This window comes from Toxorhynchites rutilus, chromosome 2 (assembly GCF_029784135.1).
Source record: "Toxorhynchites rutilus septentrionalis strain SRP chromosome 2, ASM2978413v1, whole genome shotgun sequence".
In the NCBI taxonomy this organism is placed as follows: domain Eukaryota; kingdom Metazoa; phylum Arthropoda; class Insecta; order Diptera; family Culicidae; genus Toxorhynchites; species Toxorhynchites rutilus.
In genome coordinates, this window is record NC_073745.1 from 108,736,449 (window position 1) to 108,764,158 (window position 27,710).

The window sequence follows — 27,710 nt, forward strand, 5'->3', positions numbered from 1 at the left end:
GAAATATTAAGCGTGGCTTACCTATTCCACCGTTGTCTGCTGAAGAAGGAAATGAAGTGGAAATGTATGCTACTGCTGCTGCTATGATATGACACCAACATCACTGTTATACTGTCAGCTGCGAGGGGTAGGGTATTGTGCATTTGATCTTTCTTCCACGCACCTCACACAATTGATGCGAACATCTTTACGATCTGTTGGGAAATGTTCGAGTTATAAGCATTAGAAATACGGGTAGGGTTAGCAAACAAATCGGCAGAACAAATTTATGGGAAAAAGGAAGTTTGTCCAGTTTTTATGAATTTAAACCGTTTAGAGATTAGCGGATGGTAATGTGTAGCATATCAAACAAATCCTAGAGAATTTGCGATTCGATTGGTACGCAAGCCATGAGAATTCGTTCACAGTGAAAATAGTTATTAACGTTAACTTTATTTCACCTGTGACCTGTTTTCTGATTTGGCACCCTTCCTGAAAGACGTAGATCTACGTCAAAACTAATCAGCTTAGATCAAATAAATGCAAGTGTTTTCTCTCAAAAGGTGTAAAATATTTGACTCCAGTCGAACAGGGTATGACCACCTTTCGTGCCGGAAACTGTTATACAGCCAAAAATCATATCAGCTTCCAATTTCGTCGCTTTTACCCCATTGCGCCAACAGCGGGCTTCGTTTAGTTCCTCTGTGCACCTCTGCAACTCTGACCCCTTGGATTCCCTTGGATCGTACTTCTTCCTGTCAGAGCAGAGGCAGAAAAAAAATCGAATTTTTCGCGAATTGATAAAGCGCTGCGACCCATTGGAGAAAAATCTTTTCATGATCCGCTACTAATTATTGATAGTAATTATTGAAACACGTCAATTAAACAGTTTAATTGCGCACAAAGCCATCTCTGTGTGTTTGGCTAGTATCAGGGCTTTTGCGTGTGGATGAAACGAACTGTTTTAATGGAGAACTGAATTTGTTTTGGGAGTGGATTCTAGTTTTCTTCTCCTGTAATCAGTGGATTATCAGAAGTGTGAGGAGTGATAACTTTCTTCCTGGAAGGTTTTAGTTTCTCTTTTGAGAATGTATCAAAGCGCCTGCAGCGCCGCTGCCGGTGGCTGTTCGGAACCGGAGCGCACCGATCGGGATGGATTAATTTCGCATGAATCCGCGGTGGCCCCAGTTGAACACGATTACAGTGGATTCGACATTGTGAAAGCTACCCAGTATGGGGCCATTGGCAGAGTGAAGGAACTGATCGAGGCTGGGTGGGATGTAAACCAGCCGGACAGTGAAACGGTTACGTTACTGCATTGGGCTGCTATCAATAACAGAAAGGACATTATAAAGTATTTTTTGGATAAGGGAGCGAGTGTTGATGCCGTTGGAGGTGAACTAAACGCAACTCCGTTGCATTGGGCCACCCGGCAAGGACATTTAGGAGCTGTGGTCCTCCTGTTGGCTGCTGGGGCAGATCCTAGCCTTCGAGATGCGGAAGGTTGTTCGTGCATTCATTTGGCTGCGCAATTCGGTCACACGGCATTGGTGGCTTATTTCATTGCCCGTGGAGTTAATCCTGACCTGCAGGATAGAGGAGGAATGACTGCGCTTATGTGGGCTGCATGGAAAATATCTGCCTTGGATCCTGTGCGATTGTTGTTAACTCTCGGCGCCAATCCGAGTCTGGCGGATCACACTCACGGAAATACTGCACTGCATTGGGCAATACTTGCACGAAACGCAACAGCCGTAAGCACACTCATTCTGAAGGGGAAATCCAGTCTGGAAGTTCCAAATCTCCGTGGGGACACTCCACTAATTATGCTCCAGCCTCATCTGGGTTCCATATGGATCGGATCGAAGGTGTCGGAAAAAGTACGAGAACTTTCCCAGCAGTCCCAACGACGCAACATGATCATCCGGTTTACCTTGGATAAACGATTCCGATGGTGGTGTATGATCGCTACCCCATTTCTCGTGTTCTATCTGGCCGGGCTAATATTTTGCGCCGACACTTACATCATCATCAAAATATTCCTACTGGGCTGTCTGTATGCCATTTCGCACACCATCGGGCAGACCTTGTTCGACGAGACGCTGATGGCGCTGTTGCCCCTCAGTGTGTATATGGCCACCAAGGCGTGGTTCTACGTGACCTGGCTGACGTACATCGCGCCGACGGTGTCTTTCCTCGCATCGGTATCGTTCCTAACGTGTAGCGCCGGACTCTGGGTGTGTTTCCTGAAGTCCTGGCGAGGAGACCCGGGGGTAATCCAACCCACCCAGGAGCAGCGGTTCAGGGTAAGTGTTTTAAACTTACAATTTTACAGTTTCTTCTTTGAATAGTAATTAAGATAGTACAATTCCCAATTTAAGTTAGATATGTGTTCTAGAAATAAGTTTTAATTAGTTATACAATTTCTTTTTAGGCTATTCTAATTCACTCACTATAAATTCAAGATAGTTCAATGCTTATTTTTTTACAATTATTTTCTTTTTCAGATTATTTTAAATTATGAGTTAAGTAAAAAATCTTCTGTTCATTCGGGTTTCAACACGATGAGCAAATATCTAGTTTGTTTTTGTTTTTACGATTCTAGCAATGACGTTCCAACATTATCGGGTTCTCCATTAATTGTCGAACCTTCAATTATTGATACCGCAACTACTGCATGTTGGACGACGAGGGGTTCTCGACGTCACATTCCCCCACAAGGCTTTACGCCTTGTGAACGACTTCCGATTTACCACCATCTACGACGTCGAGTAACGCTAACTTCACCACTGGTCTACGCGAGGTTCCACTTGCAGTTTGTACCCATGATTGTCTGACGCGTCCATCTTTTCCTAGGATAATCTTGACCACCTTCCCTCTGATCCATTGATTCCGCACTGTACTGTCCACGATCAGCACCAGATCTTCTTCTTTTATCTCCCTCACGTCTTCAAACCACTTTGACCTTCTCGAAATCACCGGCATATATTCTTTGATCCAACGCTTCCATAATGTATCCAACAAATACTGGGCTAGCTTCCATACACTATTCAACGTTGTGCGATGATCCATGGGCATTGTTGGTGGCTGCTTTATACCGCTTGAGTTCCCAAGAGAAAATGGTTTGGGGTCAAGGCTTCATGATCCGCCGATTCTAAAGGTAGTTACATCAACGGTCTTGTATTTATCATCGTCTCCGCTTTAATAATAACTGTCATGAAAACCTCATCATACGGTCGTCTCTGCGCTTCCAAAATGGCACCGATTGCTGTCTTCACCGAGCGGACCATTCGTTCCCACGCGCCACCCATATGTGGCGCACCAGGTGGGTTGAACGACCACCGAGTAGTAGTGTTGGTGAAGGTTGTAGCTAGATGGTTATTCCGTTCCTCTATCTCCCGCTTCAGTTGATTGTTCGCCCCGTGGAAGTTAGTCCCATTATCGCTGAATATCTCAGCCGGTGCACCTCTTCGTGATACGAATCTTCTCACAGCCATAACACAGGATTCCTTTGACAAACTATGGACGATTTCCAAATGCAGAGCGCGTATGGTCAAGCAGGTGAACAATGCTATCCACCGCTTGACGTTATTCCGACCCACCTTCACGAGCACTGGACCAAAATAGTCTATACCGACAAAGGTAAACGGCCGCACAAACGGAGTCAACCGTACTTTTGGGAGTGGTGCCATGGGCGGTGGTCGAGGATAGGCACGAACAACTTTACACCAAATACACCGTTTCGAAACTTCCGCAACAATCTTAGCTTCGGAATATCGTAGAGTTGCCTCATCACGTTGACAACTGTTTCACGGTTACAGTGACGGAAGCGACGATGAAATGAGTCGACAAGAAGAAAGGTGATCGGATGTTTACTGGGTAGAATAACCGGTTACTTGGTTCCATACGGTATCCAATCCGCATTCGCTAACCGATTGCGTTTACGTATCACTCCGTCCTCATCCATGAATGGCCATAACCTGTAGATGGCACTGGATTTGGGTAGAATTCCATGTCGAGCTTCTGGTTCTCCCTTCGTCTTCTCAAGAACGGGACTTTCCGCTGCAAATGCCTCCCCTTGTGCTTGTCGTCACAGTGATTGCTCTGCACGCACCAGTTCTTCCTGTGTCAGCACTCCGTAGAACAGTGTTTGTTTTAATTGCGAACGTTTGAGATTATGCATGAATCTATGTACATACGCTAATACTCTATGGAGCTTCTTCCACGTGCTGAATCTATCCGCTTCCACCAGTGGTTCCTGTATAGGACAATGTACGTTACAGGTGATTACCTCCTCTTCTGTGGAAACATCCTTTTCGTCATATAGCGGCCAGGATTCTTCCGGTGCCCTCAGAAACTCTGGTCCACGAAACCATCGACTGTCAGAGCTGATATTTGGGCCTGAACCCCATTTTGTTGCATCATCCGACACGTTCAATGTCGATCCGATCTTCCTCCATTCACTAACATCCGTTGTCGCTAATATCTCCCCGATTCGGAACCCCACATACTGATGATATCGGCGCTGGTCTGATCTTATCCAAGCGAGAACAGTGCTGGAATCGGACCATGAAACACGCTTTGTCACGGGGAGAGCGTGCATGGATATCACGCTGTTGAGAAGGCGAGATCCTAGGACAGCTGCTTGTAGTTCAAAACGTGGAACAGTCGGCATCTTCAAGGGAGCTACTTTTGATTTTGCATCTCAATGCGGAAATATACCGCACATGCATACGCAGATCGGCTCGCGTCGACGAATACATGAACTTGTAAATTCGAATAAGTTTCTTGAACGGCTCTCGGGAAATAGCATCTCGGAATTCGTAAGCGTTCAAGATTCGGAACGAGATTAATCCAATTATTCCACTGTGACCTTAGTTTCTCATTAATTTTGTCGTCCCATCCAGTTCCGGCTGCCCATATGTCCTGCATCAGGTGACCGGAATAAATCGCCACAGTAAACAACTGCAACAGAAACAACCGCTTAGAAAAAGTGTAGTAGGCTAGAAATATTTGGCGCGGGAAAAACATCATGTGCCTCACATTTCTATTATAAATTTATTCTCTTGTTCTCGTTTTTCGAAATTTATTCTGAGGACAATGTAATGGGGACGAAGTCCCCATTTGGCGAGGATAAGGAATCGAGGCGGCCCATGCCGCCAAGATGACGCAATCCGAGTCCACCGCCGACCCGCCGTCGGAAGCGGCGGTGTCTCGCACGCAAACCTGGGATCCACTGATTGCCCGGTTAGTTTGAAACATAGGATACGATCCTTTAGCAATGTCCGACCGAGCTCTAGCGAGCGTCGGACGGTATACGTCTGCCCGGGGCGTTACGTTTGCCTGGGGCGATACGTTTGCCCGGTTAATTCTTGTTTTGAAATACAATACCGCGCCACAATATTTATAGCCTACTACACATTTTATAAGCGGTGGTTTCTGTTGCAGTCGTTTTCTGTGGCGATTTATTCCGGGAACCCCTGCATCAATATCCTTCCGTGGATCAGGAAAAACGAAATCAGTCCTATTGGATCGAAGAAGCTCATTGCAGTGCGTAAGACTTCTCGTTTAGTATGGACGTACGACTCTTCTAAAACGTGTTGCAGGTTGTCTCTTAAGGAAATGGTATAGGTAGATGTGTCATTGCTCGGTATCCATTTCATACCCAATACCGACTCAATTTGCTCACTTTTTTCCGCTCGAATATTCTTCTCTATCGCCATCGACTTTTCTCCTACTTGTGCTGCAATCTCTGGAACGTTGGACAAGAAATTCCGGATTTCGAATCCTCCATGCGCATGAATTTTCTTCACCTCGCTGCCGATTTTCACTGCTTCTTCCACTGTTCCGAAACTGTCACGTAATGGCGATGAATGATAGCTGTTACTGCTCGTGGGAATTCAGCTTCGAACTCTTTTGAATTCAAGTTTTTAATGTATTGAGCGCTACTTGGTGAGCACAATGCACCGAAGACTGTTACGTCCATGACGTAGATCACTGGATCTTGTCTTGGGTGATCCCTAAACAGAAATCTTAGAAATTGCCGATCTTGAGTTCGTATGAAGAAGCGATGAAACATTTCCTTAATGTCTCCGGTTAGAGCAAAACGGTAGAGTCGAAAGTTACTAATGACGAACGGAAGACATGTTAGGAAATCAGGACCCTTCAACAACGCCGAGTTGAGAGAGACACCGTCAACCGTAGCAGCTGCATCCCAAATCAATCTCAACTTGGTCGGTTTCATCGGGTTTAATACAATACCCACTGGAAGATACCAGCAATGACCTGGTTTGGTAGATGTTAATTCATGCTCCGAAGCTTTATGTGCATATCCCTTGGCTTCATAATTATCACTATTATCAACATCCCCTCCTTAACCATGAATTTGTTGAATTCCAAGATTCTTCACTGCTTCAGTATGACGGCCTACCGGAATGGGTTTGGTAAGAACATCCGCCTTCTGGAGTTCGGATTTGACGTGATGCAACAAGATCGCCTTGGATTCCAGTTGTTCGTGTACAAAGTGGTGCCTTAGATCGATGTGTTTACTTCGAGGTAAATAACTGATCTCCTTTTCCGCCAAACAGATTGCGCTTTGGTTATCGCAGAAGATCGGGACAGTAACATCAATCTGAAACATCTCGTTGAGAAAACCTCGCCACCAAACAGCTTCCTGTGTTGCACCTGATAGAGCCATGTATTCCGCTTCAGTTGTGGACAACGCCACTGTTGGTTGTCGCCTACAACTCCACGCCACTGATCCGCCACCGTACTGAAAGGTATACCCTGTGACAGAACGACGAGTTTCCAAATCGTTGCCCCAATCCGCGTCACTATATCCTTCGAACGATGGTTCAGTTGTGGAAAGTCAGCTTGTTGGATTTTGTGCCCTTCAGGTACCGGAGAATTCTTTTAGCCGCTGCCCAGTGTATCTCGTTAGGATCACTGTTGAAACTGCTCACTGCGTTTACGGCATAAGCGATATCCGACCGTGTGCAGTGCGCCAAAAACTGCAATCCTCCCACCAATTCACGAAACGGAACCTTTCCCATTTGTTGCTTCTGTTCTTCCGTTCTTGGTCCTGCTTTCTTCAATCGCTGATGTGGGTCCATGGGTATCGACACTGTGTTGCAATTGGTCATGTTGAATTGCTCCAGTAGTTCCTCCACATACCTTTCTTGATCCAGCATAACAGCGTCCTTACTTCTGGTGATTCGCATGCCGAGAACCCGCTTGGCCTCTCCTAGGTCTTTCATGTGGAACTTCGTCATCAGCTTCACGGTGTCGATTCAATCTTGATCCGTCGAGAACAGCAAGAAATCGTCCACGTATACAGCGACCACCAGAATAGTATTTCCTTCGATCTTGAAGTATACGCACGGATCGAAGCTAGATCGCTTCAAACCCATACGCTTCAGCTCCGCATCCAATTTCGTGTTCCAGACACGACTCGCTTGCTTCAATCCATACAGAGCCTTCAGCAGACGACAAACTTTCTTCGGAGACTTCCTATCAACGAATCCTTCAGGCTGCTCCATACAGATTTCTTCGTCGGACAACTCTCCCTGAAGAAACGCTGTAACGGCATCCATTTGGTGTATACGCATATCCTGCTGCGCTGACAGTGCCAACAGAAATCGAATGCTTGCGAGTCTCACCACCGGTGAGTACGTCTCGTTATAGTCGACTCCCTTGACTTGCGAGAACCCTTTGATGCCGAGCCTTGCTTTATACTTCTGCACAGATCCGTCCGAATTGAGTTTCCGCTTGAAGACCCACTTGCACTTCAAAACTTTTCTTCCCGCTGGTAGCTCTGTTAATTTCCACGTCTTGTTGCTTCTCAACGCCTGCATCTCAGCTTCCATAGCCTCACGCCACAGCTCATGATCGTCAGCCTCCATTGCTTGACCGACCGTCTGCGGCTCAGTTTCCCGCTCATTGCCGATTACCTGAGATTCAACAAATGTTTCAGGAAGTACACTATACGTCAAATCGAAATTATAGTACTTGCCTGGAATACGGCGCTCCCGCATATCGCTGCTCTTCTTGTTGCGAGGGTAGCGAAGGTGATGCTGTCCGAATTGTCTCGATACTATCATTCGCGCTGTCGTAGTCCGTCTCGTCCTCCAAATCGTCCTCCAACGACAGGTCTTTTTGATTTTCATCATTGCCTTCGGTGGAACCAGTTGGCAAGCCGATAGCTTCATTACCTTCAACGATCTCTTCACTCATTAATTCCATCATTTCATTCACAGGTTCAGCTTCCGACATCTGCATGGCATTTCCGCTAGCTTCGCTCACGTAGACGACGTCACGAGACACAAATACTTTTCCAGTCCATGGATTGAACACTCGAAGGCCCTTCGAATGCTCGGAATATCCAACAAATATGCCAGCTTCGGATTTTGCATTCCACTTCAATCGCTTCGCCTTCGGAACATGGCATTCTGGTACTCTGTGTCCTTCTACTTTACAAACCGCGCACGTTTTTTTCGGTGTTCTTCTAACTAGTGTGATGTTGTTAATCGGTTCATTCAACGATGATTCCGGTTCCGCATGAGTCTGGACAAACGACCGCTGCTTGACCTTTGGTTTCACACATGGGAAGTCATCCGCTAAACCTGACATGAACCTCCCAAACATACAGAGATCCACAGCTTGATTTTCACTCTTGATTGCCGACCACTTGAGACGATAATCAACAGGCAATTTCCCCACCAAATCATGTAACAATGAAGGATTGCATAGATGTGCCATATATCCCATGTTCTTGAGATGTTGCAGAGTTATCCACAGCCAGTCCGAATTCTATTATGCTCTCCAGATCGTTGGCTTACAGGGATGGTAACTGTCGAACTCGTTCTGTCATGGATCGAATGAGTGTTTCCGGACGTCCGTATCGCATCTTTAAAGTTTTGATAACGTGTGGTACACCTGCGGGATAAAGCAATCGGCTTCGCACTGCTTCAAGAGCCGGTCCCTTCAGACATCGCTGAAGACGGATGAGATTTTCATCATCGGAGAATCCACAAGTTGTTGTAGAGCGCTGGAAGTTGCTTATCCATATTGGTCATTCTTCCGGGTTGCCAGAAAAACTCGGCAAATCCTTCCCCATAACATGTCTTGCAGCCAATTGTCGATTCGTTGTACCCTCTAGATTGTTGTACATTGTTGATGCGATCCTCGGTCCGTTCTGGGTTGTTTTCCTGGTTCGGTTGTTGATCACCACGTTCATCATTTCCTTGATCCTGACTTGACTATGTCGAATCCTGACAGTTATCTTCAGATCTTCGATCTCCGTTTTGTTTTGGTTGAGACTGATTTAACACACTACCCCCATCTTCCCCAATACCATCTTGCATTCCCGAGTTGGAATTTACTTTAGACGATTCACGCCTATTAAAATTATCTTGTGTTTTAGTATTATCTTGCAAGATAGAATCATGTAATTCGTTCTACTTTTTTTGATTGCCCTTACTAACCAGAGGTTTTCTTGGTTGGACCTTATTAGGATTAGGAAGTTCTGATATCTTATCGACCTTATCGACAAGTATGTTGCTGTTAATGTTGAATTCTAAGGGTACCTTTTTGAGACCTGATATTGGTTCAACTACTGACGTGGAATCGATTTTCATTCCCTCAATCTGCTGGTTTGTGTTCTGCAACCAATCCTTCACTTTGACCCTTGAATCAGTGACACTAATGCCGCCACTCGCCCTGCTACCACGGCTACTGCCGTACTGAGATGCCTGCCGAATGAGCTTCGCCTTCTTCTCAGCTGAATGTTTCTTAATCGCCATTTGTTGTCTTCGAAATTCGCTCTCGTTTGCCATCTTCTACTTTCGCTTGGGCGATTCGTCTCACTTCGATCGCCAACTCCTCCCGTAGCTCGTCCTCAAGTTTTCGATGGAGATCCTTTAACTTCTTTTTTTCCGCTAAATCTTCTTCTTGAATCCGTTGCTGTTCCTCCAATGCTTTCAGCTCGAGTTCCAAACGAGCTCGTGTACTGGATGTAACACTATCGTCATTCATTTCTTCGATCTTTTGGAAATTTCGCTACCAGCCGTAGACTTTGCCACCGTCTTCTTAGGAACCTCCAGCGCATCCGGTTGCTTTGTAGGAATCTTCGGCTTGGCACCCTTCGAGTCCGATTTAGAAGGGCATACGTCGGATACGGGGTGTTTTAGTTTGGTTTTGTTACCGTCGTTCTTCGGGACATCTTTACTACCATCCTTGCATGAGGGCTCGCAGGTGGGACAGTTCCATTTTCGATCCTTGACATTGGGACTGACCTTCGCACAGGAGTAATGTTGCTACAACTGGCAAGAATCACATGCCACCATGTCGTCGTAATCATCGGGTTCGACACATAAAGCACAATTGCATTGCACCTGCGAATCATTCTCGTTTTGCGCCATCGTCCAGAAGGAGTTGAGTGTAAAATTCTAAAGAATGTTAAACTGTTTTCTTAGCAGGCCCGTTCTCAAAGATTTAATTTTTTGATTTGAATCAGCTTTAGCTCAAAAATAGTTTTTATTATAATTTTCTCCTCTTAGGCATATGTTTTAAACTTACAATTTTACAGTTTCTTCTTTGAATAGTAATTAACCCTCCTGTACTCGCGTGCAAAATCATAACACGTATACTCGCGCACGGTGTCACAGACCGAAAATTAAACTTCTCTGTAATGTTGCCATTGTGTATTTTTCAGGCTTTATTGGCATTTATTTGAAGAAGAGAGTATGATTGAATGAAAAAACTCCAAAAAATCTGTTTCCTTCGTCTTTATTATGTTTTAATAGTCATTTAATTCAGCCTCATCAAAACAGAGTAATTTTCGATACTCCAACACAAATAACGAAATTCGAATTTTTCACTGTTATTAATTAAAAGTAAGCAACTGAATATAATTCATGGAAGTATAAAGAGCTGTAAAATGACATAAAAACGTATTAATCGATTGTGGTTTCATTGGAGTAAGAATCGGAACATAAAGGGTGTGTCACATCAAATTGCATCACGGAGAAAACGCTGTAGAAATTCGCCCAGTAGACCGATCCTTTTGAAAATTTTAGACAGTAAAATAAAAACTATTAAACAACTTTTGGCATTTTCTTATTATTCATACTTCGAGCCCAAGCCCGTAAGCTCGCACCTTCCTCTTTACCCCGTCCATAAGGTTCTGTACAACGTCAGGTTGTAGTTTTTTTGACGTAGGACTACGTCTAACCGGAAGATATAGGGGGTGAAATGGAAATCTAGGCACTGAACAAGTAGGAAAAAATGCAAGATTTGGAACGCTTATAACTCGAGCATTTCTCAATAGATCGCAAAGGTTTTTGCATCAATTGATAGGAAATATATCTACGCATCTAACATAACGAATAACATTTCATTTTTCTTGAGATAAATAATTGAATAATTGTGAAATATCAAGCATTGTCAAAATGCACTATGTGCCCATTTTTGATTGGTCCATTTTGTGCTCCTCAAATCGTACCGACCAAAACGGGCAACCAGAGCAGCAGCGAAATAGAATGAAGCACGATTCGAAAGGAAAAAGAAAAAAATGAACGAAACATTGGTCGTCTCACACATGCGTAATTCTCGAGCCAGCCAGTCAGCTTAAAAATCCCCGCTCCGCTGCCGTAACGATCATTCTTTGTGTGGACACCGACTGGACAACATCGTTGCTGGACGAGCTGGACGGCGAGGGATCGAGTGCCTTTCTCAAGGCAAGAGGGCGGAGGTGGTAGCGCTGGAGTAGAGTAATAGAGTAGAGTAGAGTTTTCAAAGGGCCTTTCTCAAGGCTAGAGACGAATGAACTGCAAAAGTTTAAAGTCTCTATAATACAATACCTTCCTTCCTTCCGTAACGATCATTCTCATTCAAACCGTACACCACATCGGTTCGCCTAGCAGGCGACATATAGTTTCGGCCGCCGATTATCGAGTTAGCTGGCAAAGCTGCTCGCGACGATAATAAAACCCGCATTCGGAACAGAACACATTCGGTTCGGTGGACATCAAGACAACAGGCAGTTGCAGCGAGTGGCGAGTGGCAAACGCAATCGCAAAACGGCATCAGGTAGCAGAAGAAAAAAGTTTGTTCTTTACACAATCTGCTTTGGTGGCAAATCCAGAACAAGGCGGCATCGAGGGCGTTCGAAATGTTTTTTTTCAAAACCACGAGTACTAAGTTTTCTAAATTGGAACCATTCCATAAAACAAGGCGCTTTTCAGGGCCATTAAACCTTCCAAAAAAGAGTTTAGGAATTACAGTTTAATGCTTTTTAAAACATTATCCAAAATAATAATTAAACACAAATTGATTTTTTCATAATTTGTTTGCCAGGATCTGATGAGTATGTGAATTTGGCAGTTGTTCTGATCTTATTGATAGTTGGGGACTTTCCTGATTATTCAATTTTCACCAATTCTTAAATTGTTTCCAGATTGAAAGTACAGTAATTTACAATTAGTTCGACATTTAGCTAATTGGACGGACATGTAATGCGACTTATTTAGTTGGACATTTTTCCAACTGTGAAAGCTGTGGCGAGTGGCAACAAATCGCTAAACAGGAAGGTTTAGCCGAACAAGATGGGAATATCGAGTGATAACAAAACAATAAACTCTTTAGATTGAAGATAATTTTGTGATCCTGAAAAGGACCCTTTTTAGCCTTCATGTAAATCCAACGAGCGAACAAATCGTAATGAATGTATTTTTTTGCCATCGCTCCCTTTTAACGCTCATTCGTTCGTCTCGTTGGACTCGCCCCTCTGACTGAGTCTGCCGATTTGTCTCTATTCTGTGAGTGTGTACCGCTAGAGTATAAAAAACGCGGACCCCAAAAAAATATCTTATTTTCTTTCAAACCGTAAACCCGTGTGGTTGTACGGCATCGGCATCGTGGGCGTAACAAAGGAGGACAAGTTAAGGGAAAGGCAAAGTCTCACTCGAACCGTGCAGGTCTCCAGTTCCCTGTTGGTCGCATTCACTGATTGCTCCGCAAGGGTAACTAGGCCGAACGGATTGGTGTCGGAGCACCAGTATACCTAACAGCGATTATAGAGTTTCGGCCGTCGGAGTGCTCGAGTTGGCTTGTAAAGCTGCTCACGACAATCAGAAAACCCGCATCAAGAACAGAGCAGCTTCGGTTCGGCGCTCATCAAGGTAACAATTAGTTTCAGTAAGTGGCAAAGTGTTTCTCCGGCACGTCGCATTAAATGTAATTTACTGAACAACATGTCACAAGCTGGATGGGAAGAAATTTTCCAACTGTGAAAGCTGTGGCGAGTGGCAAACGCAATAGCTAAACAGGAAGGTTTAACCGAACAAGATGGGAATATCGAGTGATAACAAAAACACAACACCAAAGGTTCTTTTCAGAACCATCAACATATTCATAAAGAGTCTTTTTTGAACAGAAATCTATTTTCTCTTGAAGTCCGCCTCCGATTTGGCAACTTTTGGGTTCTTCCGGAGGGCCTGCTTCATAATCGCCCAATATTTCTCTATTGGGCGAAGCTCCGGCGCGTTGGGCGGGTTCATTTCCTTTGGCACGAAGGTGACCCCGTTGGCTTCGTACCACTCCAACACGTCCTTTGAATAGTGGCGCGAAGCGAGATCCGGCCAGAAGATGGTCGGGCCCTCGTTCTGCTTCAATAGTGGTAGTAAGCGCTTCTGTAGGCACTCCTTAAGGTAAACCTGCCCGTTTACCGTGCCGGTCATCACGAAGGGGGCGCTCCGCTTTCCGCAAGAGCATATCGCTTGCCACACCATGTACTTTTTGGCAAACTTGGATAGTTTCTGCTTGCGAATCTCCTCCGGAACGCTGAATTTGTCCTCTGCGGAGAAGAACAACAGGCCCGGCAGCTGACGAAAGTCCGCTTTGACGTAGGTTTCGTCGTCCATTACCAGGCAATGCGGCTTCGTCAGCATTTCGGTGTACAGCTTCCGGGCTCGCGTTTCCCCACCATGTTTTGCCTTTCGTCGCGGTTAGGAGCCGTCGGAACCTTGTATGTACGCAAAAAACCCTCCCGCTACTTGGTCCGCTGGACGAATGAACTTGACAAATTCAGCTTATTGGCGACATCCCGGACCGAACTTCTCGGATCACGTCTAAACTGCTTAACTACGCGCTTGTGATCTTTTTCACTGACGGAGCATCCATTTTTGTCGTTCTTCACCTTCCGGTCGATGGTTAGGTTCTCGAAGTATCGTTTTAGTACTCTGCTGACCGTGGATTGGACGATTCCCAGCATCTTACCGATGTCCCGATGTGATAACTCCGGATTCTCGAAATGAGTGCGCAGGATTAATTCACGAAGCTCTTTTTCGTTCGACGACATTTTTCCAAATTTACGAAAAATTGACAGTGAAGCATGGCCAACGTAATCTATACACTCTTATCTGATTATAAGCGAAAGCTGAAGATATAATTCCTAAAAATTAAATTTCTACAGCGTTTTTTCCGTGATGCAATTTGATGTGACACACCCTTTAGCATAACTGCATGCTTGAAGCAAACATATTTTTTATATTTCATGCAGTTGTTGCATGTTTTTCGGGTCTTTTATCGAAGAGAAGAATGTATAACGACCTTCTAGATAATTACCAGATGATAAAGGTTCTGGAATATAAAGTTTGCATATTTCTAATATTCTTTTTCTCTGTATTCTTGGTAAACTAAGAATTAATGCCTTTTTTTAGATGGGGCATAAAAAGATTTTGTAAAAGGATTTCTAGGAACTAGGAAAAAGTGGCACACGTTCCCTTTGTACCAACACATGCGATACGTTGAACGATGACGAACGACGAATAACGAAGCTAGAGAGAATCGCAAAGTCGTAGTGTTGATATTTTCTGAAAAATTAACGAATTATTGATTTCTCGGTCTGACAGACCAATGCGCGACTATAGGAGTGTTAAGATAGCGCAATTCACAATTTAGGTTAGATACGTGTCCTAGAAATATGTTTTAATTAGTTATACAATTTCTTTTTAGGCTATTCTAATTCACTAACTATAAATCCAAGATAGTTCAATGCTTATTTTTTCACAATTATTTTCCTTTTCAGATTATTTTAAATTATGAGTTAAGTAAAAAATGTTCTGTTCATTCGGGTTTCAACACGAGGAGCAAATATCTAGTTTGTTTTTGTTTTTACAATTCTAGCAATGACGTTCCAACATTATCGGGTTCTCCATTTATTGTCGAACGTTTAATTATTGATACCGCAACTACTGCATGTTGGACGACGAGGGGTTCTCGACGTCAGGATGAAATAACGTGGTAGAATCCGAAACCACATTCTGTTCAAAAATGTCCCCAAAATACCATTGAAGTCATTACATACTACAATTTTTTTCTGTTTTTTCAATTATACAAAAGAAGGAGTCATCATTTATCATTTTTAAACACAAGTCTAAATAGTTTAGATCTACATAAATATAAGCCTAAGTCAAATAAATCTATGACTTCAGAAATATATTATAGATAAAAATAGCTTTTTATCCTTCGTTGCCACATTGTCCGGAAAATTGTAGAGGGTTGTAATAACTTTATAACCAGGTGATGCATATTGAGTATCCTATGAGTGCTTTCTTGGAAAGTTCGTGTAGCTGCTGTTGTGAACTGATCTCGTTGGGTGCTAAGTTCTGCTTATGCATACAAAAGGAGAATGGGCAAGTGCATTCGAGGAAATGAAACGGGCATATATGACATATATGGGGAATATAATATTAAAGTCGTGACTATTCAAGCTTCAATTAGATAAATATTTGGACTACAATTACATAAATTGTTAGTAGCAAGACCTACACAATAAAGACGTGAATTGAGCCCGAATAGATTGAACTTTAAGGATAATAGAGTAAAATCATCTTTCAAGATCATCCCTCCATTGATTCTGCCATCTTACATATGTCTGTTTGTCCTAAAAATGGTGATACGCATCGATTCACATTGTGAGCTAACGTCGAAATGCAGGCAAAAAGATTGCTCGTTGCATCGGGGAGGAAAGCGAGTGGTTAATGCAATCGAAAAAAAACATACCCATTTTAGTCGTCAAATTGTTTAACTATTTTAATGTATTTTTTGTTCGAAAATTTAGTTTTCAAACGCATATTACTCGAAATCGTTAATGCGGCATATGTTGTGTTATATACCATTAGACAGAAAATTATTCCAGCAATTTAACGATTTTGAGTAATATGCGTTTGAAAACTCTCAATTTTTTTATTAATCCGCTCTAAAGGAGGCGTTTTAAAGGAGTCAACCCCCTAACTATATTTTTAGTAAAAATACACGGTGTAGTACACTCTCGTAACCACTACTGTCAAAATTTCAGCCGAATCGGATTCGTAGTTTTGTTTGACCGTGAGTGGAAGCGGGCGTGTCCGCGGATTTTAGAAAAATGGAAAAAATTGGTCGAATTGCACTGCGAACTTGAAAAAGTCACTCGCCGGGCAGAAATTTCAGTCGAATGAGGAGGTCATCACCGTGGAGGTCTACTTTGCAAACCTCGAGAAAAAGTATTTTTCAGACGGATCAAAGAAGTTGGAGCATCGCTGGGTCAAGTGTATCGAGCTAAAAGAAGACTATGTTGAGGAATAATCGCCACTTTTCCGAAATTTTAGTTTTTTTTTCTTGTAGGCTAAGTACTTATTGCACTACCCTCGTATTCCGTTTTGGAATGCTTCAATGTCGTTTTCATTTCCAATTTCCGCGAAAGCTTAAATTTTTTATCCATTACGTTTGTTTGATTTTAAGCTCATTAACTTTTTTGACCGTGAGGCCGTCCGCACACGGTTCAACTGTAAACCAACTTCAACTTGACGAAGGTTGAAAGTATGTGAAATCAAATGGGAGTCCGCACACGGGGCAACCAGTTGACAAGGTTGACTCAACCTGTTGGAAGCAAACTAGCATGAGTTGCCGCTGTTTGAAGTTCACAACATTTTCGTTCAATTTTTGTTCGCGTCATTTTCTGTGGTTCGTTAAAAAGATGCCATATTATTTTGTTTCATCAAAGGAAAGTTGTTTATGTATGAAATAGGTGTCAACGATTCATTAAAATGTAAAAGCAAATAGAATTTTGGGATTGGGATATGTGTATCAAATGAATAGTATTGACTTGGAGAGCACACTACATTATGAACAATATAAATCCAAAAAGGTCGCCGCTACAAAATGGCAAGCCTGTATTGTTTTTACGTTTAATCACGATGAAACCGTTTAACTTAAAAAGTTAAGCGTACAACGAGAGAGCCTTTATGTTGTACTTTTGGCACAATCATTTCACAGCGAGTGAGACTCGATGTTGTACGTGAAAGGGTTAAGCAATCTATACATGTATTCTATGATTAAAATGCTTTTAATTTGGACAAAAGTTTAATAACAGACGAATGAATTCTATCAATATGAATTTCGTCATAAATTCATATATTCAACCACATGAACATACTATCATGATATAACATGAACATTGAATAGATTCTGTTGCTGAACAAAAATATTTATTTTAAGCAAAATGAATATTTTCAATTCACTATAGTAGTTTAATGATATATTTCATGTACGGAAAAATGTGGAATTGTCGATTTTAAAAATCTGTGCTACAAATTGAAAAATCATGTAAACAAATTAATCTCCAAACCTGGCATCCCTGGTTAGTTCAAAGATTTGTCAAAGAAATTTAACGGTGTCGACATCTGTGGCGACATTGGTGATTATATGACAAATTACAATCTCTATCAGATTGGCAGGCCTGAAGGCAGTTTTAAATCGTTAAAATTAGAATTAATATTTTTATTTGGTATTATTTAATAATTTGAAACATTTGGTACTGACCCTAATTTAATCCCTTTTCTATATTTTTTCTGATAATCCCACAAAAACTTATTATTATTATTATATAAAATTATCTTTAGACACCATTTACGATCAAGATTGTTTCACCAGTAGTGTAAAATGTGATTTTCAATTACACGGAATGCATATTTGATACGAAAAACATATTTTTTATTCATAATTTTTATTTTGGAAGTGTGTTCATTCCATATGAAAATCCATTGTCTTTGTCGTTTCACAAAAGTTCCAGAGTCAGGTTCTGCGATTTAAAGATGACAGACAAAACTTAACGATACCTGTCAGTTTCGAGTTGCTTCGTGCGCGGATCGAAGTTCAGCTCAAGTTTGACAGCTGAGATGAAGACAAGTTGAGATCCAGTTTCAGTACGGACGGCCTAACAGAACCGGATTGAGACGAATATATCTTATCATCTTATCGATAAATACGGTAAACTACACACCAAGTCGCCTTTCCGACTTTAGAGTACCAAATGTATGCATATGAAATTAGATGTTTCAAAATTAAAAATACGCGTCCATTGTTATTAAACGGTTTAAAATATTTTATTCAAAGTAATGACAATTGGAAGCTGCACATGTTTTCGATCTTTCAGGCAACTTATGAATGCCTCGCCAAAAAACAGGAAGTGGGTTATATCTGTGGTATAACCGCAAGGTTGACGTAGGACTATCGTTGATTTAGTGATCATTTGTTTGAAGTTGAATCTGAATCCATTCTGAATGAATGAATAAATGAATATTTGGGGGACTTCGAAAATGAGAGCGTTACGTTGGATGCACAAGGTTTTATGCATATCCAAAAGTGGATACGAAAATATTCTACTGATGGGGAAGAATAATCTTCAGAAGCTTTCCTGCTAATGGCACTTGATTGAAAAATCACAAAACAATATGTATTTGGTCGCATTATTATATGAATAGAAAACATTAAAATAAACTCTTTCGCTTGAATGTAATTTTCAATTCCAAGGGGAACTGGCAGATTGTTTTGCAGCAACGATGGCATCATTCCGGATTCTTCACGTTAACCATCAAACGAAAGTTACGCGCCTGTATGTGTGTGTGTGTGTGTGGCGGCTGCTCCGATGCCTCAAACGGAACCAATTTTCGATGCTGTTACTTTCTTGGTCGTCTTTTCAATGGCATTACTCTCCTCCTGATGGATTCCCTTCTGGCCTAAGTGCACAAACAGGCTCTTGGTGACAACAACAACATGCTCCAATCGCTGCTCAATTATAACTGAGTGGATTTCCGAGCGGCGCTCGCTTTTATACAGATTGGTGATTTCGATAGCCTGTTTTGATAGCAATTTTAAGGCTACTGAAACAAGTTTCTGGATCAAAAAGACGGGTGGGTAATGTCGGGGACATAACCGGAGTGACGTAGGACTATACAAAGGGGACAGCTTTTGTTAAATATATATTTTAAATATATTGTTTTATTTTCTTCTCCTACGTGAATACCTACCTATCTACCTGAAAAATGGATTAGTTTACTGTTTACTCTTTATGAATATGTTGATGGTTCTGAAAAGAACCTTTGGTGTTGTGTTTTTGTTATCACTCGATATTCCCATCTTGTTCGGTTAAACCTTTCTTCTTAGCTATTGCGTTTGCCACTCGCCACAGCTTTCACAGTTGGAAAATTTCTTTCCATCCAGCTTGTGACATGTTGTTCAGTAAATTACATTTAATGCGACGTGCCGGAGAAACACTTTGCCACTCACTGAAATTAATTGTTGCCTTGATGAGCGCCGAACCGAAGCTGCTCTGTTCTTGATGCGGGTTGTCTGATTGTCGTGAGCAGTTTTGCAAGCCAACTCGAGCACTCCGACGGCCGGAACTCTATAATCGCTGTTAGGTATACTGGTGCTCCGACACCAATCCGTTCGGCCTAGTTACCCTTGCGGAGCAATCAGTGAATGCGACCAACAGGGAACTGGAGACCTGCACGGTTCGAGTGAGACTTTGCCTTTCCCTTAACTTGTCCTCCTTTGTTACGTCCACGATGCCGATGCCGTACAACCACACGGGTTTACGGTTTGAAAGAAAATAAGATATTTTTTTGGGGTCCGCGTGTTTTATACTCTAGCGGTACACACTCACAGGATAGAGACAAATCGGCAGACTCAGCCAGAGGGGAGAGTCCAACGAGACGAACGAATGAGCGTTAAAAGGGAGCGATGGCAAAAAAATACATTCATTACGATTTGTTCGCTCGTTGGATTCACATGCAGGCTAAAAAGGGTCCTTTTCAGGATCACAACATTATCTTCAATCTAAAGAGTTTATTGTTTTGTTATCACTCGATACCCCCATCTTGTTCGGCTAAACCTTTTTGTTTAGCGATTGCATTTGCCACTCGCCACAGCTTTCACAGTTGGAAAATTTCTTCCCATCCAGCTTGTGACATATTTTACAGTAAATTACATTCAATGCGACGTGCCGAAGCGCCACTCAGTGTCGCATTGGAGGCGATTTTAACCTGTAATTGACCATTTGCGATGACAGTGGTACACTGTCGACTTTCAATGTGGGGTCATAATTTGGATCTCTATGTTTACAAAAATGTCCAACTAAATAAGTCGCGTTACATGTCCGTCCAATTAGCTAAATGTCGAACTAATTGTAAATTACTGTACTTTCAATCTGGAAACAATTTAAGAATTGGTGAAAATTGAATAATCTGGAAAGTCCCCAACTATCAATAAGCTCAGAACAACTGCCAAATTCACATACTCATCAGATGGCAAACAAATTATGAAAAAATCAATTTGTGTTTTATTATTATTTTGGATAATGTTTTAGAAAGCATTGAACTGTATCTCCTAAACTCTTTTTTGGAAGGTTTAATGGCCCTGAAAAGCGCCTTGTTTTATGGAATGGTTCCAATTTAGAAAACTTAGTACTCGTAGTTTTGAAAAAAACCATTTCGAACGCCCTCGATGCCGCCTTGTTCTGGATTTGCCACCAAAGCAGTTTGTATAAAGAACAAACTTTTTTCTTCTGCTACCTGATGCCGTTTTGCGATTGCGTTTGCCACTCGCCACTCGCTGCAACTGCCTGTTGTCTTGATGTCCACCGAACCGAATGTGTTCTGTTCCTAATGCGGGTTTTCTTATCGTCGCGAGCAGCTTTGCCAGCTAACTCGATCACTTCGGCGGCCGAAACTATATAACTCCGGCTAGGTGGACTATTGAACTGGTACTAACGCGCTCGGCCTAGCTACCCTTGCGGGGAACTCCAGATCAACACGGTTCGAGCGGGATTTTGCCTTTCCCTTCACTTTTCCTCCTTTGCCATGTCCAGACATGGCTGCTTGGGTTGGTTTGTTGATGTGTTGTGATGCGAACCGATGTGGTGTACGGTTTGAATGAGAATGATCGTTACGGAAGGAAGGAAGGAAGGTATTGTATTATAGAGACTTTAAACTTTTGCAGTTTTCATTCGTCTCTAGCCTTGAGAAAGGCCCTTTGAAAACTCTACTCTACTCACTTCAGCGCTACCACCTCCGCCCTCTTGCCTTGAGAAAGGCACTCGATCCCTCGCCGTCCAGCTCGTCCAGCAACTATGTTGTCCAGTCGGTGTCCACACAAAGAATGATCGTTACGGAAGGAAGGAAGGAAGGTCTTGTATTATAGAGACTTTAAACTTTTGCAGTTCATTCGTCTCTAGCCTTGAGAAAGGCCCTTTGAAAACTCTACTCTACTCTATTACTCTACTCCAGCGCTACCACCTCCGCCCTCTTGCCTTGAGAAAGGCACTCGATCCCTCGCCGTCCAGCTCGTCCAGCAACGATGTTGTCCAGTCGGTGTCCACACAAAGAATGATCGTTAAGGCAGCGGAGCGGGGATTTTTAAGCTGACTGGCTGGCTCGAGAATAACGCATGTGTGAGACTGCGACCAATGTTTCGTTCATTTTTTTCGTTTTCCTTTCCAATCGTGCTTCATTCTATTTCGCTGCTGCTCTGGTTGCCCGTTTTGGTCGGTACGATTTGAGGAGCACAAAATGGACCAAAAATGGGCACATAGTGCATTTTGACAATGCTTGATATTTCACAATTATTCAATTATTTATCTCAAGAAAAATGAAATGTTATTCGTTATGATAGATGCGTAGATATATTTCCTATCAATTGATGCAAAAACCTTTGCGATCTTGCATTTTTTCCTACTTGTTCAGTGCCTAGATTTCCATTTCACCCCCTATATCTTCCGGTTAGACGTAGTCCTACGTCAAAATTAACAAGTATATAACGCCTAGTCATTTTATCTTTCGAATTAAGTGTTTATCATACCATTTCGTTCAGTTGTTTAGGAGCTATTGACGCTCAAAATCTCGATCTCCGGAGTAAAGCTTTCGTTTTCGAAACTTTACACACATTTACACTCCGGTATAGAAATGAAAGATGTAGTCCTACGTCAATATTTCATTTTCTTTGGCAGAACCAATCACATCAAGGCATTGTCATCAAGAAAAAATCACTTGTGTAACGTACACTTTTAACAGTTTCATCGGTGATCTTGCTCTGCGGTTGATGTGGCCGGTTGGTATGATCTTCTGCGCTTGGGATTCTTGAAATATCCGATGCAAAAATGACTTTCATTTGTACCTGGTAGAGCCTTTAAACGTCGGGAAACGATTGATTGGTTAACATGTAACTGTTCTGTGGCTTGTTGTTAAGATTTACGTTCGTCTACGTCCAACAAAGCTTGCAATTCGACGTCATCGAACGATTCTGTTGACTTCAAACGTTCCGATTTGCCACATTGCGATTTGCCGGGACAATTTATAATTCACTCACCAAGAGTGGCTGATGTGCTGTATTTCTGTTGCTCTAACATTGAATGACAACCGCATGGAAATTCCTGTATTATTTTATCAATAATTCATTTTTAACACAATTTCCAGACAATCATTGAGCTGTCGGAACGCGGCGGCGGTGGCTTCGAGCCATCGGCCTTCTGCTCTGCCTGTTTGGTGCGCCGTCCCGTTCGATCGAAGCATTGTTCGGTGTGTGACCGATGCGTAGCCCGTTTCGATCATCACTGTCCATGGGTTGGAAACTGTATAGGTGAGAGCAGAGTCTGATATCTGGATCGTAATGAGCGTAATGGCTTTGAATTTGTGTGTTTTAGGTGCAAAAAATCACAAATACTTCATGGGATTCTGTTGGATGCTGCTGATCATGTGCTGTTGGATGCTGTACGGTGGAGCTAATTTTTACGTGAAAGCGTGCAAAATAAATATGGACGAAGGTATGCATTTTGGTTGATGGCTCGTAGATGATTTTCAAATTTAATATACATTAAGTGTTATCAGGTCTCTGGAATGCGATCATCGCCATCGGCTCTTGCAATCCGTGGGTCGGCTGGGTTATGGCGAATGCATTGCTGCACATGTCATGGGTCACGGTGCTAACCATCTGTCAAACGTACCAAGTGGTGTGCCTGGGTATGACAACCAACGAGCGGATGAACCGTGGCCGTTATCGACACTTCCAGGCGAAGGGAGGCAAGAGTCCGTTTACGCGCGGTCCGATCAAGAATATGGTCGACTTTCTGGAGTGCAGCTGCTTCGGTTTGGTACAACCGCTGCGCACGGATTGGATGCAGTATTTCGATTTCGACAAACACGTGGAACACGAACCCTTGCTGCGGCCGGATAACTTTCAGTACGTCTGAGCGCAGCAGAGGCAAACCAGTGACTCGGCGGAGGAAGACAGAACGACGGACCGGGCCGGAAGTGTGTCTGAAGCGGGAGATACAGCTGGAAATGAAACAGCATGTGATCGAGGGCATGCTTCGGAACGGATTGCGGAGCAAATTAATCTAGCGGCGGGAACCGATGCCGATGGAAAGGTAGTAGTTTAGAAACGGGTGTTGTGTTATGTTTTTATTGTTTTCATTTAGATTTGATAGGTTCTAAGGCTCTCGTCTTAATTCAGAATGTTTCGATTGGTTCTCGAAAGTGCATCGTTCTCAGATGTGGCTTTTTGCACTGAAAAAAAGCTATTCCATGTAAGTAAAATAAAAAGCTTTTGCGGGCTGCGATAACAGTGTAACTAAAATGTGCTTAAACGAGTGTAGTAGAATCGTGTAGGAAGAAGAAGACGTGAATGAAGTCAAACATACAGAAAAGACAAGTATATATTTGGTACCTATGTATATCAAAGCTGTTAGGGAAGAAAGTTAAGCAATAGAAAAATATTTCCCATTAGATAGAGTTTACATGTATCCAAAAAATATTTTATACGACAAATCAAGGCGTATTTAATTCTTTTTGTTTTCGTCAAAACAAAAACATGCTTCATTAGACAGAATTTACCAACTGCTGGAAGATACTCGGATCATCATCATCTTGAAGAGGAAAACGGCATCTTCGGGTTTTCCATTCATGGTACAATGTGCGAAATTCCACCAAAAAGCTGGTTATAGTATACGGATCTCGCGCCAATTCGACCAGATGTTGGCATGACCCTCTCAAAATTGAATGAAACTTTCTGGGCGTGAAGACCTTAGCTAATTAGGCGACTTGACATACTTAGGTTTCCGAAAATTTATCTGGACTAAGGAAAGGGCTAAATATTTTTGACCATTTTTTTACTCGAAAATGGTAAATCCTACAAAAATGTGGTCTATGGAAGAGTTTTAGATAAATAATTGAATTTTTAGAAAAAAAACACTAAAAAAATATTTTTTGAAACTCTACACTGAAAAAAAAAAAATGATTTCAAAATCTAAAAGTCGATTTTCTCAAAATGGTCATCTCAGATTTTGATGAAATGGTGGATAAATTGTAGATAAATATGAAATAGTGGATAAATTGTAGGTAAATATTATTTACATATTTATCTACATTATACATATTTATCTACATTATACATATTTATCTGCATCGCAACTTGTGCATATTTAAGGCAAAAAAGTTTTTCTTACAAAAAGTTTTTCAATATTTTATTAAAATTAAGTTCATGTCTTTTTCCAGTACAGAAAGCCAACCCAAAACAAGAAAATAAATAATAATAATTTCAAATCAAATGTGATAAAACTTATGACATTTTTTGACATTAAATTCGTTTTTATTCAACTGATCTTATAACATGTACATTAGGGTGCCAATGAAAATGGTCATCTCGAATTTCAAAAAGTTGCCCCATAAAAAATGTTCAGCACGTCGAAGAAACACCCTATACAAAATATCAGCTCAATCGGAATCAAGGGAAAGTGGCGCAAAGCGGTCAAAGTTAGAGTTTTTTGAAAATCCAAAAATCACCCAAGGGGGAGTGAAGGAATGTCTTAAAATTGCATGAAACGTCGAGATCTAGTGGCATCTCGAATTTTTTTTTTGTCTAGAACGGCACTTCGTTTTTTTTTCGGAGTACGAAACGAAAAGTATGGTTTTGGGTGCAAATAAAAATAGTTATCCCCATTTTTTCATTCGGTATCTGCTACGAAATGTTGATTTGCACGATAATATACCCTATGCAGAATATTAGCTCATTCGGACTTCATTTACTAGTGTTACAAACGTTAAAATTTAAGTTTTTGAAAACCGAAAAATCGCCGGAAATCTGGGTTTAAAAAAAAATTGATGCCAAATGTCTTAAAATTGCATGACACGTCGAGATTCGTTTCGTATTCCGAAAAAACAAATTTTTGAGATGACACTAGATCTTGCAATTTGAAGACATTTGGCATCAATCGATTTTTTTTAAATACCAATTTCCTTTACTCCCCTCTACGGTGATTTTTCGATTTTCAAAAAAACTCAAACTTTGACCGCTTTGCGCCACTCTCCCATATGTCTGATTGAGCTGAAATTCGGCAAAGGGTGTTTTTTCGAGGTGGTGAACATTCTATATAGGGTAACTTTTTGAAATTTTAGGGTCAATATTTTCCCATACATTCATTGGCACCCTAATATATTTATTACAAGGGATAGCAGCGTTAAAAATGAAAAATATAATCTGACTACCCTTCCTTGTGCCTCTATCTAGCTAAATAATCATATAGTTTGCACTCTCTGAGACTTGTGAATCAGGATCAGCTACATTAGTTGAATATGAACCATTCGCTTTGCGTAGTCCGTATGATCCTGCTGCTTCATGATGCATGGAGAGGTTCGAGGTTGTTAAACGCAAAGAAGAAAATAAAATATCTGCACCGAAAGCGTACATGATGGTTTTGGTTTGTTGGCTCGTATGTCACGAAGTGCGAACCGGAGCAGAGTTGTCACGTTCTCTTTTGTGTCGTGATTTGTAACACGTAAAAGCGAAAGAATGCCACTGGGGGAAATGATTTCTGTAAAAGCATTTTTGAATCAACTAAAGCGGTTTATTCTGAGGAAGGATCAATCGGCAAACCCTGCTCACTCGCCTTCTTTAGATGAGTAACAGAAATTCAATTTCGTGGTACATTTTTCATTTTGTTTAACTGCCCAATCATAAAGTTCTAGTGCTGTTTGGATTGTGTTTCCGTAATCTTGGGCAAGACCTGTTCTCTTTGCCATTCGTTGTACAGTCCCTCCTATTGCATCACAGGGTCTTTTCCCGTGGAAGATGGCAAAGAAATGCCATTCTGCTTCTAGCCCGTAAACTTTTTTGAAATAACACAGACTGGCGAAATTCTTTTTGTTGTTGTAGTGTGCTGCTGTTCCATCGAACATGAAAGTTATTTTAGTATAATCGTTATTTTTCTGACAAATTTTATCAATTTTTTGATAAGCAACTGCACTGCCACAGTGTCGTGTATTAAAACTTCGAAAACAACTTAGTTTTCTAGTTTACCATTTTTTTGTAGTATATTTCAAATGGACGAATAGGTGCTTGCGAGTTATTCCAGTGATAACCCTGTGCCGCATTTTGAGTTATGGATGGATAATTCTCTGAAAAATCACAAATTACTATTATTTCTCTTTGCGACAGAAATTCTTTTTTATTTCGCCAAAAAAAAAGATTGCTGTTTGTAAATAAAGTCATGCTCCATGAGTTAGTCTACTTTATCAACGAAATACAGCACAAATTCATCGATTGATTTTCAAATCGTTTCCAAATTACAACGGTCTGTGGTCAGCCATTGTTGAAAAACTATTTCTTCTTTTCCGCTTTCCTCTAATAGAAAAGTTGTTTCTTCATGAATTGATATTTTGGAAACACCATCCTTACAAGCACGAAATGGCAATCTGTGACGTTATAGAACACAACAAAGCATTTTCCCATGACTACTGTATGCGAAATCGTTCTCAAACTGTTATCCATTAATTTTACATTTTCATGAATGATACATACACAAACATTGTGGGTTCCTGTACCATCAAGTAATATACAGTGCTTTGGTCGCAACTGGTCTAACTTACGGTTACACTTGGGGTTGTTAATACCAGCACTGCATTTGAGATCCTTGCAAATCCTGGAGATCACGGCTTTATTCATGTTGCTAAACAATGTCACACTTTTCTTTGTTGAATTCTGATGAAAATTACGCAGAAACAATGTAATGCTATTTCTTTTCCGCCACTTCACATTCGCTGCCGGTCACGACTGGTAATTTTAAAACAACTGCAGAGCCATTTTATTCATCCTTTAGGTATCTATACAATCCATTTCTTATTATCATATCTACAGTGACACTTAATAGATATCTAAATCTACAACAACTATTTGATACCTGACCGACCGATCAAGAGATTTTTGGCAGATGGCTATTGTTTGAGAGCTATCGTTGCTCTCTGAATTGAAACATATTATGAAACCATTAAATGCGGATAATGAAAATCCAACGTGCCCCACGGTTTTATTTTAGTCTCACCAATGTCCTTGATTAATGAAGGAAGGGGTATGATAACTGCTAA

The 27,710-nt window shown here is 41.6% G+C and overlaps 1 protein-coding gene across 3 annotated transcripts; it reads left to right on the forward strand.

The window, feature by feature from the left end:
- The first annotated feature begins 722 nt into the window (after positions 1-722).
- Positions 723-27,620, forward strand: LOC129770301 (palmitoyltransferase Hip14). Of its 3 annotated transcripts, XR_008742090.1 has the most exons (5): positions 723-2,285; positions 22,770-22,932; positions 22,997-23,116; positions 23,172-23,719; positions 23,771-27,620. XR_008742090.1 is itself a non-coding variant. In XM_055773033.1 (4 exons), exons 1-4 carry the CDS (start codon positions 1,068-1,070, stop codon positions 23,540-23,542), a joined length of 1,872 nt encoding a protein of 623 aa, XP_055629008.1. In that variant the 5' UTR covers positions 723-1,067; the 3' UTR covers positions 23,543-27,620. The 3 variants fall into 3 exon arrangements, 2 of the variants coding, with proteins under 2 accessions (XP_055629008.1, XP_055629009.1); XM_055773033.1 differs by having other exon boundaries at positions 23,172-27,620; XM_055773034.1 differs by having other exon boundaries at positions 23,181-27,620.
- The last annotated feature ends 90 nt before the right edge of the window (positions 27,621-27,710 follow it).